This window comes from Mesocricetus auratus, unplaced genomic scaffold (assembly GCF_017639785.1).
Source record: "Mesocricetus auratus isolate SY011 unplaced genomic scaffold, BCM_Maur_2.0 Super-Scaffold_100003, whole genome shotgun sequence".
Classification (NCBI taxonomy): domain Eukaryota; kingdom Metazoa; phylum Chordata; class Mammalia; order Rodentia; family Cricetidae; genus Mesocricetus; species Mesocricetus auratus.
Window position 1 is genome coordinate 29,117,205 of NW_024429188.1, and position 16,887 is coordinate 29,134,091.

The 16,887-nt window shown below is 33.9% G+C and overlaps 1 protein-coding gene across 3 annotated transcripts in view; it reads left to right on the plus strand.

Annotated features, from left to right (window-relative positions):
* Positions 1–16,887, plus strand: part of Cfap47 (cilia and flagella associated protein 47) — a 255,121-nt gene that overhangs the window by 192,593 nt on the left and 45,641 nt on the right. For all 3 annotated transcript variants that reach the window (XM_040744177.1, XM_040744175.1, XM_040744176.1), the window contains 6 exons: positions 2,787–2,898; positions 4,387–4,491; positions 6,725–6,881; positions 11,136–11,234; positions 14,924–15,083; positions 16,574–16,668. In XM_040744177.1, coding sequence (XP_040600111.1) covers positions 2,787–2,898; positions 4,387–4,491; positions 6,725–6,881; positions 11,136–11,234; positions 14,924–15,083; positions 16,574–16,668 — 728 coding nt within the window. The remainder of the gene's footprint in view (positions 1–2,786; positions 2,899–4,386; positions 4,492–6,724; positions 6,882–11,135; positions 11,235–14,923; positions 15,084–16,573; positions 16,669–16,887) is intronic.

The window sequence follows — 16,887 nt, forward strand, 5'->3', positions numbered from 1 at the left end:
AAAGATTCTTTTAGGAAAATTGAGTGATGTACTAACACTTTCTTCAACACAGTATTTATAAAGTAATTTACAACTTCTGAACATTTCTCATATTTTAAAATACTAATATATATGAACTGATAAAATGGCTTCAGGGATAAAGACTCTTTATATGAAGACTGATGATCTGCTCTTTATATGAAGACTGATGATCTGAATTGAATCCCCTAAACACACGTGATGGAAAAAGAACATTAACTCTTGTCAGTTGTCCCCTGACTTCCAAATACATGCTGTGTCCATAAAATCTTTAGTGTAATGAAAATACTAATGTTAATGTATGAAAGCTATATATAACTATAGCTTTTATTTCATACATATACATATATGTATGTATATATATATAAATGCAAGAACATTCGCCGGGCTGTGGTGGCGCATGCCTTTAATCCCAGCACTCAGGAGGCAGAGGCAGGCAGATCTCTGTGAGTTCGAGGCCGGGCTGGATCGACAGCCTCCAAAACAATACAGAGAAACCCTGTCTCGTTAATAAATAAATAAATAAATAAATAAATAAATAAATAAATAAATGCAAGAACATCCATGACATGATCCACAAATAGATTTCAGAAGACACTTTTGCACAGTTAATTTTTTCTATCTACCTTAATGTATATTCCAGGGATTAATTCATTTGGTTAGGCTTACAGTACAAGCTATGCCATTATACTGGCAATTTTTTTTCTTTTTAACTTATCTTGGATTTTTAAACTATGTTTTTCTAGTTAGAAGGCAGATCTCTGAGTTAGAGGCCAGCCTTGTCTACAAAGTTAGTTCCAGTTTTAATGAATTTAAACTGTATCCTTATCAGTTTTGGAAACTAGTAAGAACTTTGAGCACATTCAGCATTCTGTCTTAAAGGTATGTGTAACATGAAAAATAAATGACTCAGTGACTGATATTGGGATTCAAACTTCAACCTGAAGTTCAGAAAGACAAAGCAGCCTGCCATTAGCTCTCCCCTCTACCTCAGGCTGAATCCTGTCTCCATGAACTCTCACCAAGACTCAGAGTGTACCCTCTCCTCAGAGAATGAATGCTCCTAACTTCACTGTGGCTGGTGAACAAATGAATCTACTTACACCTTGCTTTTGTCTTATATAATTCAATAATGTGGGGATTAAAGGTGTAAATTATGATTGTCTTTTAGACTGATTCACTCTTGTATAGATCTGGGTGGCCTTGAACTCAGAGAGATCCTTCTACCTCTTAATCCTGAATCCTAGAATTAAAGGTGTGTACCATCACCTCCTAGCTTCTGACTGCTGGGATTAAAGGTGTGTATCATCACTACCTGATCTCTGTAGCCTTGAGACTGCCCTTTCTTTTCTGAATCCTCAATCAAGGCTTAATAAATCATAAGTAATATATCAATAGAGATATGTCTTGCTGTGTCTCTATGTTCATTATATTTAAGATAAATGAACACTCTTAGATAAATTTCTGGCTTTCAGTTTCTGAAATCTCCCAAAGTTATGCCTTTTCTTTGTTTTCTCTCTTCTTCCTACAGATGTGATTTGGACTTATTATTTGTAACTGGTTTGGAATTTTTCAGTATTCTTTTGCCCTTTTTCCTTTCATTTGCCACTTTCTAACCTGACAGGTTAGCTCAGTTTTATCTTCCAGAGCTTTTATTGAGTTTTTACTGTGTCAACATCAATAGCCATTCATTGTTACTCTAGAAATAACTCTTTAAGCACATAAATGGTAAGTAGGACATTCTATTTAAGAGCTCAGAATTCTGGAGGAACAGGTACGCATTTAGTGGTACACAGCTTTGTATTGAGTGAAAGCGGAAATGTATATGTGAAGCCATTTCTACTGTCTTCTGACCTGTTATTCAGTGTCATTGCATTCACTGCTAGTAGAACAGTAGCATACCTTACTCTCCTTGATGGAATAGACTTTTTATATCATGAACTTCAGTCAACACTGATTTGAAAACAGAGTTATCTTCACAAATTCACTTTGTGTACTTTTGTACTAAGACCAATAGGTATAGATTCCAGATATTTTATTCTAGTACCAAAACTATGATCATTTCATTATAACTAGGTGTAAATCCATTTTGAGAAAACAGTAATTGTTTTCTTCAAATTATGTTTGAAAATAAGCATATACACACAAACTTATGTTCAGTCTTTTGTTTCTTAATCATCATAGAAAGTGTGACAAAGACAAATGTCTGTTAAAAACCAATAGGAAAAGTCAGAAACATCTGAAAAGTTTTCTTTCTAGAGTCAATACCACACCATAAGAAATAATGAACCTGCCATAACCTAAGTTGTAAGTACTGATCGTATTTGAAGTAAATTTTATAGAACACAATTCATATTGAATCAAAGGACCACTTTTTCTCATCTGACTTCAGTTTAACAAAGTTAGGTGCATATATCTCAAATTGTATTTGATATCATGTTTTGTGTTACTATTGGTAAAAAAAGTTCAACATACACATTTCTGTGTTCTATAGCATTGTTTAAGATCTATTAGTTAATTTCCATACATGACAGATGAGTAGCATTTTATTATTTCTTCATTGAGTATCATTACTTTGAATTTAAATTGATGTGTATTTGTTACACAATCAAATCAGACAAATTTTTCTCATAAATGTATGCAAATATTATACATTAACATAGTTTTTAAGGAGGAGGAATTTTAGTTGATACTGGAAATGTTTATTAAATTGTCACTGATAAATTTATAAGCACCAATCAATTTACTAATTTTTATTTTCCTCCCAGGAAGATCATTCAGACCCTTCCTTTATATAATCCTACTCAAGAAACATTAGAATTGAAAGTAGGCAACAGTAATCCTGAAAATTTTGTCGTGGATATTAACAAAAAAATACCAGTAAGTACATTCAGAAATTCTTGAAACTGATTGCTACAACTGCGTTTTCTAATTCTACTTTTAGGATTCTGATGCAATATTATCCTTAGAATCATTAATAGTAATTTAATTTTTTCAAGTTTTTAAAGGTAATATTCTATTCTATTTTATACCTGATAATAAATTGTAATCTGTCATTAAACAATCTCATTTTATTGTAATATTGAAATTATTTATGCTAAATTATGCTCAATATGTTAGTTATATTTTATTTCTGATCATTTTATTAGTTGGATTTCATAATAGATTTTACATGATATGATTTTATCTTTAACAGTCATTATCTGTTAACAGTCATGAGAAAAAGTGTTCTAACCCTTTCTGAGTTTCTGGCCTTGCCCCTGCTTACATTTTCAGATTCTTAGACAGCTCTTCCCATTGTCTGACTTTGGGAGCATGAAGAAGAATATGATCGAGTTAATCAGCCTAAATTATTTTTATCTTTCGACCCAAGTTACAAAACAAAATAAGAAATTTTAACATAAATACCTATATTTCCAAACCATAGGACACCAGTTCCTTGCAGTAAATTTGACCACCTGTTCATTCAAGTAAACTTTAAAACGTTTGTTACTCTTTTATCATGTCATTTGCATCTTTTGTTTAATAATAATACATATTAAATTTGTTTTTTTGTGTTTCATGACAACTATCAGAGTTTATTGAACACCAAATACTGTATTTACAAGGATTGATTGTTGCTGTTGGGTTGCAATTTTGCTTTGTTATGTTTGAAGTTAATTTTTTTAAAAAATTAGTGTAAAACGATGTTTGTCAGATAATGTGACTCTTATTCTGCATCCATTGGTATTAAATATTGTAATATTTTATGTAATACTTTTATTATATATGACACTCAAGTTTTCACTGTATTTTGATGTAATCATTGTCTCCTTTTACTATTCCTAAAGAGAAATTTGAAACTCATACTAGAGACTACCAACTCGTACCAAGAATATGTATATTACAAGATGAATTGAAAAAATTTCTTATGAAAAGAACTTGACTTACACTGATGTTTAAAAGAAATACATATTATTTCTTGAGACATTGACAGAGTTACAAGTTATCTTCTTATAGTTAATTGGCCTGTACCATAGGATGTTCAAAAGCTATGGGTTCCTAAATAAAGCATATAGTTATATAATTAAGAAGTTTAAATAAGATCTTAAGATTAATCCTGAAATCTTAATACACAGTGAGTAAATCTTGCATGATAATTGTCTGAAGAAAGAATATGACTTGAGACCTAGCATACTGAATAGTATTTCTCACATCCCCTATAATCAATATTTGTATAGTGACTATACAAAAGCAGATATAATATGTGCAACTCCTCACATTTCTCAGACCAATATCAGCTTTTTGTAGACGTTGCATATAAAAATGTCTCCCCAACAAAAATATTGAGTCATGTTCTTTCTTGTGTTTCTTTCTGAATTCTCACAGTTGGTCCTCCTACCTCATTCTACCACAGAGATATCTGTTTACTTTCATCCATCAGGACTTGGGAGAGCTGGTCATGAAACTTGTATTAACTTCTATTGTACTCAGGTATGATCAGTATGTTCTCAGATAAAGCAGAACCTATATACACAAGTTCAGTTCATGTAGTTAATAACTTTTGCAGGTAAAACATTTTCATTGAAAATTATTAAATGTTTTAATATACAGTAGTATACACTGTATCTGAAAGCAACTAAATTAGATACATTTGTAGTCTTTAAGCCTAGAAATTAAGCAATACTTTCTCTCTCAAGTATAAAATAAAGTAAAACAATAAAATACTTATCTTAAACATTTCCTAAATCAGCTGAGCACTGGTCTTTATTTCAATCCCTCTTGAGTATCTATTCTCTATCTACTGAAAGTCTCCCTTCCTAAATGGTTACATCCGAACCAATAATTCATCTCTTTAGCTACTAAGTCCAGACCTTCTACCATTTCCAATGTTTCTCTTTAACCTTTGTGCCTTCTTTGTTTAATCCCCAAATGATTCACATCTTTCTTTTTAATTCATCAAGTTGAAGCCACTTGCAACTAAAACCAGGTCATAAAATTTAATTGAGTGAACTTTTGCATGAATAGTACATATTATATTATATGTGCCCAAGGTTATAAAGAACACGCTTTGAAATAAGCTTTAGAGTTTAAGTTTGAAGCCTAAATATTTGAAATAACCCTTTACCTTTATCAAGAAATATATATGGATTTATATTCAGTCCATTTGATTGATTATATCTACCTGAACTGACTTGCACAACTGAATAACTAAAAAATCTAAAATGAGCTAAAGGCAGTACTAGTCAGACACATTTTAACCATTTCTTAAATTTAACCTGAACTGAAAGAAATGGCTGACACTTAGAAATTGTTATGGACTTGAGGGTGACTGAGGGTGTCCATAGGAGGGATGTAAGCAGAGTAATCCACTAGGATCTGCTTAGTTCCCTGTAAATGGAGTTTTTAATTGGTCTAAGTATTTAAATCCCAGAGTCAGACATAGAGGAAAATTCTGAGAGATCCGAGAGAAGGAGCAAGTCATGGCCACACCTTACCTCCTTTGCATCTCAACAGACAAGGGAGCAAGTTTCTGTTTCTCCCTGATTATATCCCGTTTCCACAGAGCTATCTCACTTCCTGACTGTAGGGACTTTCAAACCTCTATGGTAATCTAGTGGCATGCTTTATTTTCTGAACTTCAGACTGCCTTTATTTATACAAGCAAGATATCACCACAGTCCCCAGGTAATTGTGGTAGAGACTGAGGAGAATGTCATAATCACAGAGGATCAAATTCATATGCTTGTCAAGTGAAGTTTCTTCCATCTTCCAGGGTACATCTCATTCTATAGTCAATGTCCTGCAGCATCTTGCTACTCTTACCCACACAGTACCTCTTGTCAACAGTAAAATGTCAAGATTCTGAACAGCAATGGGATCAGTATAAGTAAAGATATGTTGCAGGTTCTCTTAGAAACATAATCTTGATGAAACTTTACAAAGGTCACTCCTGTTTTCCTTGACCCCCCCCCACCACTTTGACTTTCTAACATTGCTTTAAGTACTTTTTGAAGATTGCATGTCTCCATTCTAAGTGGAAATCAGCACAGGAACTTGCTATACTAAGGAGAATATCAGGGGCCGTGAAGGAGTGCTGGCTACTGATTTGCTTGTCATGGCTTGCTCACCTTGTGTTCTTAGAGAATGCCACCACTCGCAATAGACTGCCCCCCATATCAATAGCTAGTTAATAAAATGCCCTACTGACTTGCCTACATTATCTTATAGAGGCTTTTCCCATTTGAGGCTCCTTCCTCTCCAAAGAATCCAGCTTGTATCAAGTTGACATAAAACTAGCCACCACAGAATGGATACATTTTCAGCCACAAAAGTGAAGTTATATTATTTTCAGTAAACAGCTAGAAATAATAATATTGAGTGAACTCGGTTTTTCTCAGAGTGGATATGCTGCATGTTTTCACTTACTTGTTCCTAGATTTTATATAAATAAAATCAAATATCTACATATGGCATGAAAGTAGAATCAAACGTATCTAGAGAAATTTAGAGGAACAATAATAGGTAAGGGGAGTCTGAAAGGCTGTGGTAGCCAAGTATGCAGGGGGATATGCTCAAAGTACATTATATACTTGTAAGACACCGTCCTTACAAGTGACTCTGTACCATATACAATAAAATACATTGAATAGAACGTTAAAATTTTTTAAATCTTGAAAATCAAATATATGTTTAGTTATGTTATGATTGTTTCTTTTTAAAATAGTTCAAAGAATGGAAATTCCACCTCTTTGGAGTAGGACTATTCCCCATGCCTATAGACGTTCAAAGAGTATCCACAGTCCTTGGTCTTCAAGCATCTGTCATGATACATTTCAAAAATCCTACCAATGAAGATGTTTCCATTGATCTCATATTAACAAGTAAGTTGTTTGTCTTATATTTTATAGATATATGTCTGTTTATTTCATTACAGTATAAAAATTTTATTAAATAAAAAGCATAAAGAATAAGAGGTAAAATATGATTGCTGAAAAACACCTCTTGAGTTGTCAATTCTGAATCTATGTACTAAGTAATCCTCTGATCTTACTTTTTTAAATCCACTTAAGAGTTAGTTGATTGTAAGATTCTTAGAATATTCTTTTTTTGAACTGTTATTTTATTTTGTTTTTTAATTTTTATTATTTAAAAAACTTTTTTCATTTTACATAGCAGCTACAGTTCCTCCTCCCTCTCCTTCTTCTGCACCCCACCCCTCCCTCACCTTTCCCACCCCTCCATCCTTTCATCAGATGGAGTAAGGCCTTCTTTGGGTAGTCAACAAAGTCCTGCATGCCAAGTTGAGGCAAGACCTAGCCCCTTCCCCCTGTATCAAGGTTTAGCAAAGTATCCCTCCATAGGGAATAGTCTCTGAAAAGCCAGTTTGTGCACTAGAGATAAATCCTGTTCCCACTGCCGGGGAGCCCCACAAACCGAGCAAGTCAGAGAGCTGTTACCCACATTCAGACGATATAGTTCAGTCCTATGCAGGTCCCCTAGCTATCAGTCCAGAGTTAGTGACCTCCCACTAGCTCAGGTCAGCTGTCTCTGTATTTCCTCATCTTGGTCTTGACGCCTTTGCCTATATAGTTCCTCATCCCACTCTTCAAATGGATTCCCAGAGCTTGGCCCAGTGCTTAGCTGTGGATCTCTGCTTCTGCTTCCATCAGTAACTGGATGAAGGTTCTATGATGACAGTTAGGGTAGGCACTAATCTGATTGTAGGGAAGGCCAGTTCAGATACCCTCTTCACTATTGCCAGGAGTCTTAGCTGCATCATCCTTGTGAGTTCCTGGGACTTTCTCAATTTCTCCCTAGCCCCATAAAGTCTCCCTCTGTCAATATTTCTCTTTCCATGATCTTCCTCTCAGTCCCTACCTCAGCTCAACCATTCCTTCCCCTTCTGTTCTCCATCCCATTACCCTTCACCCACCACACTCCCAATAACTCAGGAGATCTTGTCTAGCTCCCCTTCTCAGGGACATCCATGTATGCCTTTCTCAGGGTCCTCCTTGTTTCCTAGGTTCTCAGGGGTTATGGATTGTAACCTGGTTATCCTTTTCTTTACATGTAATATCCACTTATGAGTGAGTACATTTCTTCTATTGATAATTCTCTGTTTAGATCTGCATTGAAATTTTTAATTGGATTATTTGGTATTTTGATACCTAGTTTCTTGAGTTCTTTATATATTTTGGAGAAAAGTCCTCTGTTAGATGTGCGGTTGGTGAAGAACATTTCCCATTTCGTAGGATGCTGTTTTGTCTTGTTGTCTGTGTCCTTTGACTTCTCAATTTCAGGAGGTTCTGATTATTGATTGTTGCTCTCTCTCACTGTCTGTGCTGCTGGTGTTAAATTTAGGAAGTGGTCTCCTGTGCCAGTTCAAGGGTACTTCAGATTTTTCATTTTTCTTCTTTCAGGTTCATTCTAACTGGATTTATATTGAGGTATTTGATCTACTTGTGTATGAGCATAGATACAGATCTATTTGCAGTCTTCTACCTGTCAGCATCCAGTTAAGCCAGCCCCATTTGTTGAGGATGCTTTCTTTTTACACTGTAAAATTTGGGCTATTTGTCAAAAACCAAATGTCCCTAGATATGTGAACTAATACCAAGATCTTTGATTCAATTATATTGATCCGTGTGTCTGTTTTTATGCCAATGCCAAGCTGTTTTTTTACTACTTCTCTATATTATAGCGTGAAGTCAGGGATGGCTATGCCTCTGGATGTTCATTTATTGTACAGGATTGTTTTGCTATTCTGAGTTATTTGGTTTTGCATATTACGTTGAGTGTTATTCTTTCAAGGTCTGTGAAGAATTGTGCTGGGATTTTGATAGGGATTGTATTGAATCTACAGATTGCTTTTGGTAAGATTTCCATTTTTACCATATTGATCCTACCTATCCAAGAGTATGGGAGATCGTTCCATTTTCTGGTATCTTCATTTTTTTTTCTTCAGAGACTTAAAGTTCTTGTGATACAGGTATTTCACTTGTTTGGTTAGAGTTACCCCAAGATATTTTATGTCATTTGTGTTTATTGTAAAGGGTGATATTTCTCTGATTTCTTTTTCAGCTCATTTATCATTTGTGTATAGTAGGTCTACTGATTATTTTTTTTAGTTAATCTTGTATCTTGCCACATTGCTGAAGGTTTTTATCAGTTATAGGAGTTCTTTGGTAGAATTTTTAGAGTCACTTATTCATACTATCATCATCTGTAAGTGGAGATGAAGCCTGCTTGATCATGGTGGATGATGTTTTGTTCTTGGATTTGGTTTGCCAGTATTATGTTGAGTATTTTTGCATCAATGTTTATGAGGGAGATGGGTCTGTAATTCTCTTCCCTTGTTGTATCTTTATGTGGTTTGAGTATCATGGTGACTGTAGCCTCATAAAAAGTGTTGAGCAATGTTCCTTCCATTTCTATTGTGTGGAACAATTGATGATTGGTACTAATAAATTCTGTGATGAAACCATCTTACCCTATGCTTTTTTTCTTTTCTTTCTTTCTTTTTCCTTTTTTTTTGTACAGGAGACTTTTAATAACTGCTTCTATTTCCTTAGCTAGGGAATAAAGGTCTATTTAAGTTGTCTATATGGTCTTGATTTAATTTTGATAAGTCATACCTATTTAGAAAATTGTTCATTTCTTTTCGGGTTTTCCAATTTTGTGGAGTACAGTTTTAAGCTATTATTATGTCCCTCTTTTTCATTTCAGTTGTTATTATGCAAAAGTTTATAACAATTCGAATGACCTGTTTAGGGCATCTGGGATCTCCCTGGCCAATAACTCAACAAGAAATATCCTACACTTGGCACTGGGAGTTTAATAACCTACTACGTGTATGTGCAGGCATATCTACATATTTATAAGATAATAGGTATTCTTCTAACATATTCTTCTCTTATCTCCAATCCCCCCTCCACCCATTTCCCTATTTAACTTTTTCAACCCCAGTTATTCACCCTTTCCATTATCATATTAACCTATTTTCTCCTATACCTGCTCCCTTAAGGGCTTTTCTTTCTTACCTAACCTAGGGCCTCTTTCTCGTTTCTTGGCTTCTGTAGTTACTCCAGGTTATCCTGGACTTAATCTTATAATGAGTGTTGCATAAATGCTATATGGTTGTATATGTGTGTGTGTTCATATACATACATACTTACATATAAACATACATACATACCTAGCATAAATTTAAGCTATAATCTATGTTTTAGATGAATAGACTATCCATATCTGTTGTGTCCTTATATATCCAATAATTTGTAGATGGATTCATTTTTTTCCTTTTCTATTTAAATTAAAGACAATATTATTTTACATACCAATCTCAGTTCCTTCTCCCTCCTGTCCTCCCATGTGCCCCACCACCCACCATCCCATGTGCCATCCACACCCTAGGGAGGGTAAAACCTCGCATGGGGGATCATCAAAGTCTGTCACATCATTTGGGGCAGGGCCTAGGCCCTCACCCATGTGTCTAGACTGAGAGATTATCCCTGCATAGTGAATGGGCTCTAGGCATAAATAGTGGTTCCACTGCCAAAGGTCCCATAGACTGCCCTGGCCTACCAACTGACACCCATGTTCAGGGAGTCTAGTTCAGTCCAATGCTGGTTCCCCAGCTGTCAGACTGGAGTCTGTGCACTCCCACTTTCTCAGGTCTGCTGTTTCTGTGAGTTTCCCCAGCGTGATCTTGAAGATTGAGTCTAGAGAAGAATAGAGGAGAGCAAGAAAAGAGATACCATAATAGAGGGAGCCATTATAGGTTTAGAGACCCCAACTAAGAATTTAAGCAATAGTGGAGAAGCTACCTTAAATGTCCTTCCCCTATAATGAGATTGACAACTACCTTAAATGCCATCCTAGAGCCTCCACCCAGTAAATGATAGAAGCAGAAGCACAGATCCACAGCTACACACTGAGATGAACTCCAGTTGTGGATGGATTTTTAAATATTTTAGTGTTATATATTAAAGCGATTCTAATATTGAGTATGTTCTTCAAATATGTCACGTAAATTTCATGTCAAAACATACTCATCTAAGAGGACTTAATTTCCATTTCCATATCACTTCTTGAGTATGACACTGAAGTATAATATCTCTTTGTTTCTTGATTAGATAAAGAAGAACCCAAGAATCTTGTAATTGACCATTGCTGGGATAGCTTCCTCCATGAAAATGCTGCATTCCGGTTTAGCTCTTTGAGGCATACCCATGGTACATGATTTCTTTCTTACGTTCTGTCATTCTGTGCACTGCTGCATTTAAAAGATGTTCTGTATATAGAATTCTCTTGTTTTTGAAAGTTTCTGTGTTCTGATATCATACCAATTAAAATAGGGGTGTGTTGGTTAGGAAATTTTTAGTAGATTGCAAAGTTTGTAAGTACACATACTTAGAAAAATAATTGCAACTTTCCATAATGTTTGCCTGCAAACTTATTTCAAGGTATAAAGATAGTTTTTCAATATATTAGTCCCACCAATATACTACCCAATATGGAGAATTTTTTTTAAAAATTAAAAACAATAAATTTTAAAACTATAAAGTATTGACTGGTAATGTAACTCTGTAGTATGTACATGCGTATAGTATATGAGGTCTGAGGTTCAATCCCCTGTGCAATAAACAAGTAAAAACCACAATATCTCAAGAATTATGAATTTGTCTAAAATAATAAAGTTTTCAAATGACAATAATAATAAACCTTATGGGAATATGATAAGTATTATCTTATCAAAAATTAGTTGAAGTCAATAATGACTACTAACATCGCCCCACATTGTACTAATTGTCTCTTTATATTTATGCTAATCATCTATATCAACAACCTTTTTTAATTCATTTTTATTTTTTAAATTAAAAACAATTTTATTTTACATAACAATACCAGTTCCGTCTTCCTCCCACACCATCTCCCTATCCATCCCATGGGAATCATCAAAGTCTGTCACAGCATTTGGGACAGCACCAGTGCCCTCCCCTCTGTATCTAGATCAAGCAAGATAACCCCCCATAGAAAATGGGCTCTAAAAAGCCAGTTCATGCACTAGGAATAAATACAGGCTCCACTGCCAGAGGCCCCATAGACTGCCTAAGCCCTCCAAATTGACACAAATGTTCAGGGGACCTAGTTTGGTCTTATGCAGGTTCCCCAGCTGTCAGTCTGGAGTCAATGAGTTCCCACTTGCTCTGGTCAGCTGTTTCTGTGGGTTTCTCCTATATAGTCTTGAACCCTTGCTCATCACTCCTCCTTCCTACAACTGGATTGCAGGATTTCAGCTGAGTGCTTAGCTCTGTAATCAGTTGTTATAATTGCAGAAAAGTAATTTACCTTCTAGACCTCTTAATTTTTCCAATTTTCCCAATATGTCATTCTACACTTCTGGCCTCTGCTTAGCAACAATGAAATGTGAGAAAAGCCAAAATTCAAAACATGCAGGTATAGTTCAGTGTTAGAATACTTGTTTAGCATGCCCTACATTTCATCCTCCACTCTACAATGTATATATACAAAGATACATTCATATATACATACATGCACATATTAAATTTTAAAATGCTTAAAATTGAGCACTTACCTACATTATTATGATCTGGAAGAAATTGGGACAAAAATACTGAAGATCAGTATAATACTGCAGTATTTGGCATTTATAGAATTGGTATCTGGGTGAGAGTTTCATGAGATAAGATTCATTGAACGATACTTAGAGAGATAGTAACAGTGACAGTTGAATTATTTGATGGGAATTTTAATGTTATTTTGTTGCATCATTTTCAATTTGTTTTTTAAGAGACTTATAAGTTAAAGTAAGTTCTAGTCCAGTGGTTCTCAACCTTCCTAATGCTGTGACCCTTTAATACAGTTCTTCATGCAGTGGTGACCCCCAACTATAATATTATTTCCATTGTTATTTCATAACTAATTTTTCTATTGTTATGAATCATAATGTAAATGTCTGATATGCAGGATATCATTTGAGAACCAGATTGTGTTATAATCTGGTTCCTTCTTGACAGCAAAATCCCTGTGTTACAGTGTGTAAATATTAGGTTTCTTACAATGCTCTCTTTTGGTTGAAAACAAACGTGACTTCATGCTTCTGATGCATGGAAGAAATTACATTCAGTCTGAGAGGCAAATTAAAATATTCTGTCACTTTAAATATTTAAAGTAAAATTGTAGGAGATATATAATACTGTGTATAAGAAGAGTTTAAAACAAAAATCAACAAGAATCTGTCAGATTTTATCTCTATCTGGAATGTCAAAATTTCAACCACACATAAAATGAATTATTTTGATTATTTTTGTGACAGCCTATGTATTTTTAGATCTAAAAGTAAGATCAAATGGAAGTTGTCATGTCTCCATGAACATGTAGGAAATAAGGACACTGGATTGGTAGTGTGGCCAAGTGCTCTAAGGAAATAAGGACACAAAGATGTTCTAGCAGTTCTGTGAATAACCAAAATGCAATGTTACAAAAGGCCTATATATATGTGTGTTTGGACTTTTTTTGTTATCTCTCAGAAGGAAACTGATAAATGCATTTCACCAAAGCCTATTTCCTAGAATTTCTGTTCTTTCACGAGGTACAGACATTCACAGGGCTCATAGCTGGATAGGACAAGAAAGACAACTATTGCTTGTTTTCTTAGTATATGACCTTAGAATTTCTTTTATTGATAGAACTAATAATTAAAATGATCTAAGAATTTGAAGTTAGACTATTTTAGGTGAAATGATTTTCTCTTTTTATTCTTAATGGTTTTAACAATTTTAGTATACTTATCTGTATCAAAAGGGTTTTGATTATTATCAGTTTTGTACCAAGGAAATTTTCTAGTGTGAGGTAAATTAGTTCATAGATGTTATTAAAAAACAGAACCTGCAATACTAAAAAATGGCCAGAAGAATGTGTTACCATCCACCATTTTCTTTATTTTGTTCAACAGGTGGGATTACTTTTTTCAAAGTTTTCTCTTATAATACTGTGTTTCTTTTGCTGTAAGTTCTACTTGAACAAGCCATTTCCCTTGAGTTGGGGTTCAACAATCTCCATGTGTACCGTGATTTTTGGTGGTCCTTAGTGAAACTCAAACTTTCCTAATTAATTGAAAAATAAAATATTTGAGAAGGTTTTCTGGCTTCTGACTCTCATAACTTGGATATTTTTATTAAATAACATTTGCATTTCCTTGTGAATGAAAATATTTTACTTCTGGCAACATAAAGGCACCAAGGAAAGATCTGGACATATTTTGGGCTTAAATACACAACAAACAAACAGTGCTGTACTCTTTCTAGTATAAACCTCCACACTTCCAAGTCCATAAAACGTGGTAAGATTTAGCCAAAATTCATGTGTTTCCTTGTTCTTTTTTTCACTCTAGGTAACCTTAACCATCAATTTAAAAAATTCCAAGTTTATAGCTTTTTAAAGGGAAACTTCTTACTGTAGGATAAAATGTCTTTGAATAAGGTTCATGAAATTTAGGAGAAGGATAGCGAAGCATTTGTAATTTAACAGGATGGGGTTTTTATTTGGAAGGTATTTTGAAATATTAATGGCCAGTAAAACCATTAGAGCATTGCTTTTTGCTATTAAAATGATGGTGTAAAATCAGAAAAAGCATGTGGAATTTTTCTTTCTGATCCTGGATTACCTTATTCAGTATGACACTTTTCCAGTGTCATCACTTTAACTTCAAATTTCATTATTTCATTTATTTTTTCAGGTAAATAGAATTCCATCATGTATATGTAAATTTTTATTATCTATTCATCAGTTGAAAAACATTTCAGTTGTTTCCATTTCAGGCTATTGTGAATGGAGAAGTAATGAACAGAGTTGAGGAAGCTTGTTATAACATTTTGAAATTGTTTTTTGTGTTGTACAGGAATTGTGGTGCCTCCTAAAGGAACTTTAGATGTCCCAGTTTTATTTATACCTACTACTATGAAGTTATACAAAACAATGGTGATTGTTATGGTGAAGAGAGCAAACAAAGAAAATTGGCTTGTTGACAATTTTGATGAACTAAGTGCAGAAACTAAGAGGTAACAATTATAATATAGGAAGAAAATAGTTTGTGTGTTGATTGAACTTGATATGATAGGTTTCCTTAATGTGTGCTGCATATTCAACATAAAGCTCAGTATTTTATATGAACTGTACTACTGTAACTCATATGCCCAGAAAAATGAAATTCATTTGTTGAAGTTGACAGTAGTGAGCAAAATGTGTGCAAAGGGAAAATAGTTACCGGCAGCTGAATCAAGAAACAATAACTAAGACAACCTGTTTCAGAAATTTGTATAAGCAAAATGAAGAATTTGTAAGACTGGCACTCACCACGTGAAGAAACTCTGCTCTAATCAGGGTGTATCATTTCTGTATCATTGCCAGAATAAAGGTAACTTAGATTCTTTGCTTAGCTTAAAGTTAAGCATGTTTCAATAATAGTACAAAACTTAAATGTTTCCTCTGTTCTTATAATTAGTCTAGAAACCCTAATTAAAATAGAAAACTTTAGTTGATCATATATTCACATACTTCTCCTCCACATGTATTATCCATTCTGTCAGGCCTTTCACCATCCCTGGAGTCACAGTTATTATAAACACACAGATATATAGTCTGCTGGTGAAAATCTACAGAGAAAAGAATCTTGTTTAAAAAGTTAATGAGAATTGTAAGATAGTTGTGGTTAAAAGCACAGAGCCCTTTTTGAATGTGATGTCCTAGGAGGCAGTTATACAAGTCACAATCACAACTGGTCTGATGTTCAGTGTTTAATGTATTATTTTGCAAGAAACTTCCATCTTCAGAAATAGTAAGCCAACTTTTCTAAGTTTTTTCCCAATAGTAGATGTGATGTATGCTCTTTATTTAATTGAGAGCTGAAAAGTTTTCATAACTTTCTGAAGTCCTGCAATTAATAGAATTTTTATTTTGTGATTTTTTTGGTGCATAATTTAGAATATCACCCATGTGAACTGTTTTACTCCTCATTCAACATTTAGTTACGTCAACAAATGCAAATGTATTTTTGAAAGGTAAATAACCAAAGCTCCTTCAGTTTAACTTACATCTCATGATGATTTGCTATGGAATAATTCTCTAAGACTTCTTGCACATGTTTATAACATCAGTAGTTTAAGAAAATGTTTTCTGTTCTGTAAATGTGTCTGCCTAAATATAATTACAAAAGGTTTACTAAAATAACTTCAGATTAATAAAGAATACAGCCTTTTTCTTTTGTATTAGTTATTTTTGAGATTATAATATACTTTCATTATTTCCCTTTGCTGACTCTTAAACTGTCATATATATCCTACCATATTCTCCTTCATATATTTATGACCTCTCTTTTCATTAATGGGTGTGAAATACATATGCATTTGTATGCAGTAATTATACATATATAAAGCATACTTCAATAATAGTACAAAATTTAAATGTATGTATACATAATTCTTACTTCCTAAGTCTATATTGACTGTATTTCTATTTTGGGTTAATTCTCCATATTTTAATTTCTAAACAGACATATGGGAGTAAACCATGGGCAAATTCAAGCAATACACTGGATGTACCCTATCATTGGACTTCCACAGGCACAAATGCCTAAAAGTACCCCAAGTAAGTATGTATTACTCAGGACAGAAAAAGCACAGAATTCCAAGAGACCTTAATTATTCTGTAATTTCATTTCTTTATGCAGTTACAGGCCCTATTGGTGAGAGTCCTGCAGCATTACTTTCTTTCTCACCAGTAGGTCTGGTAAATTTTATGTCTTTTTCAAAGGCTTCAAATTCCACTCATTCCTTCTCTATACCAATTATTATAAATGAATTAATT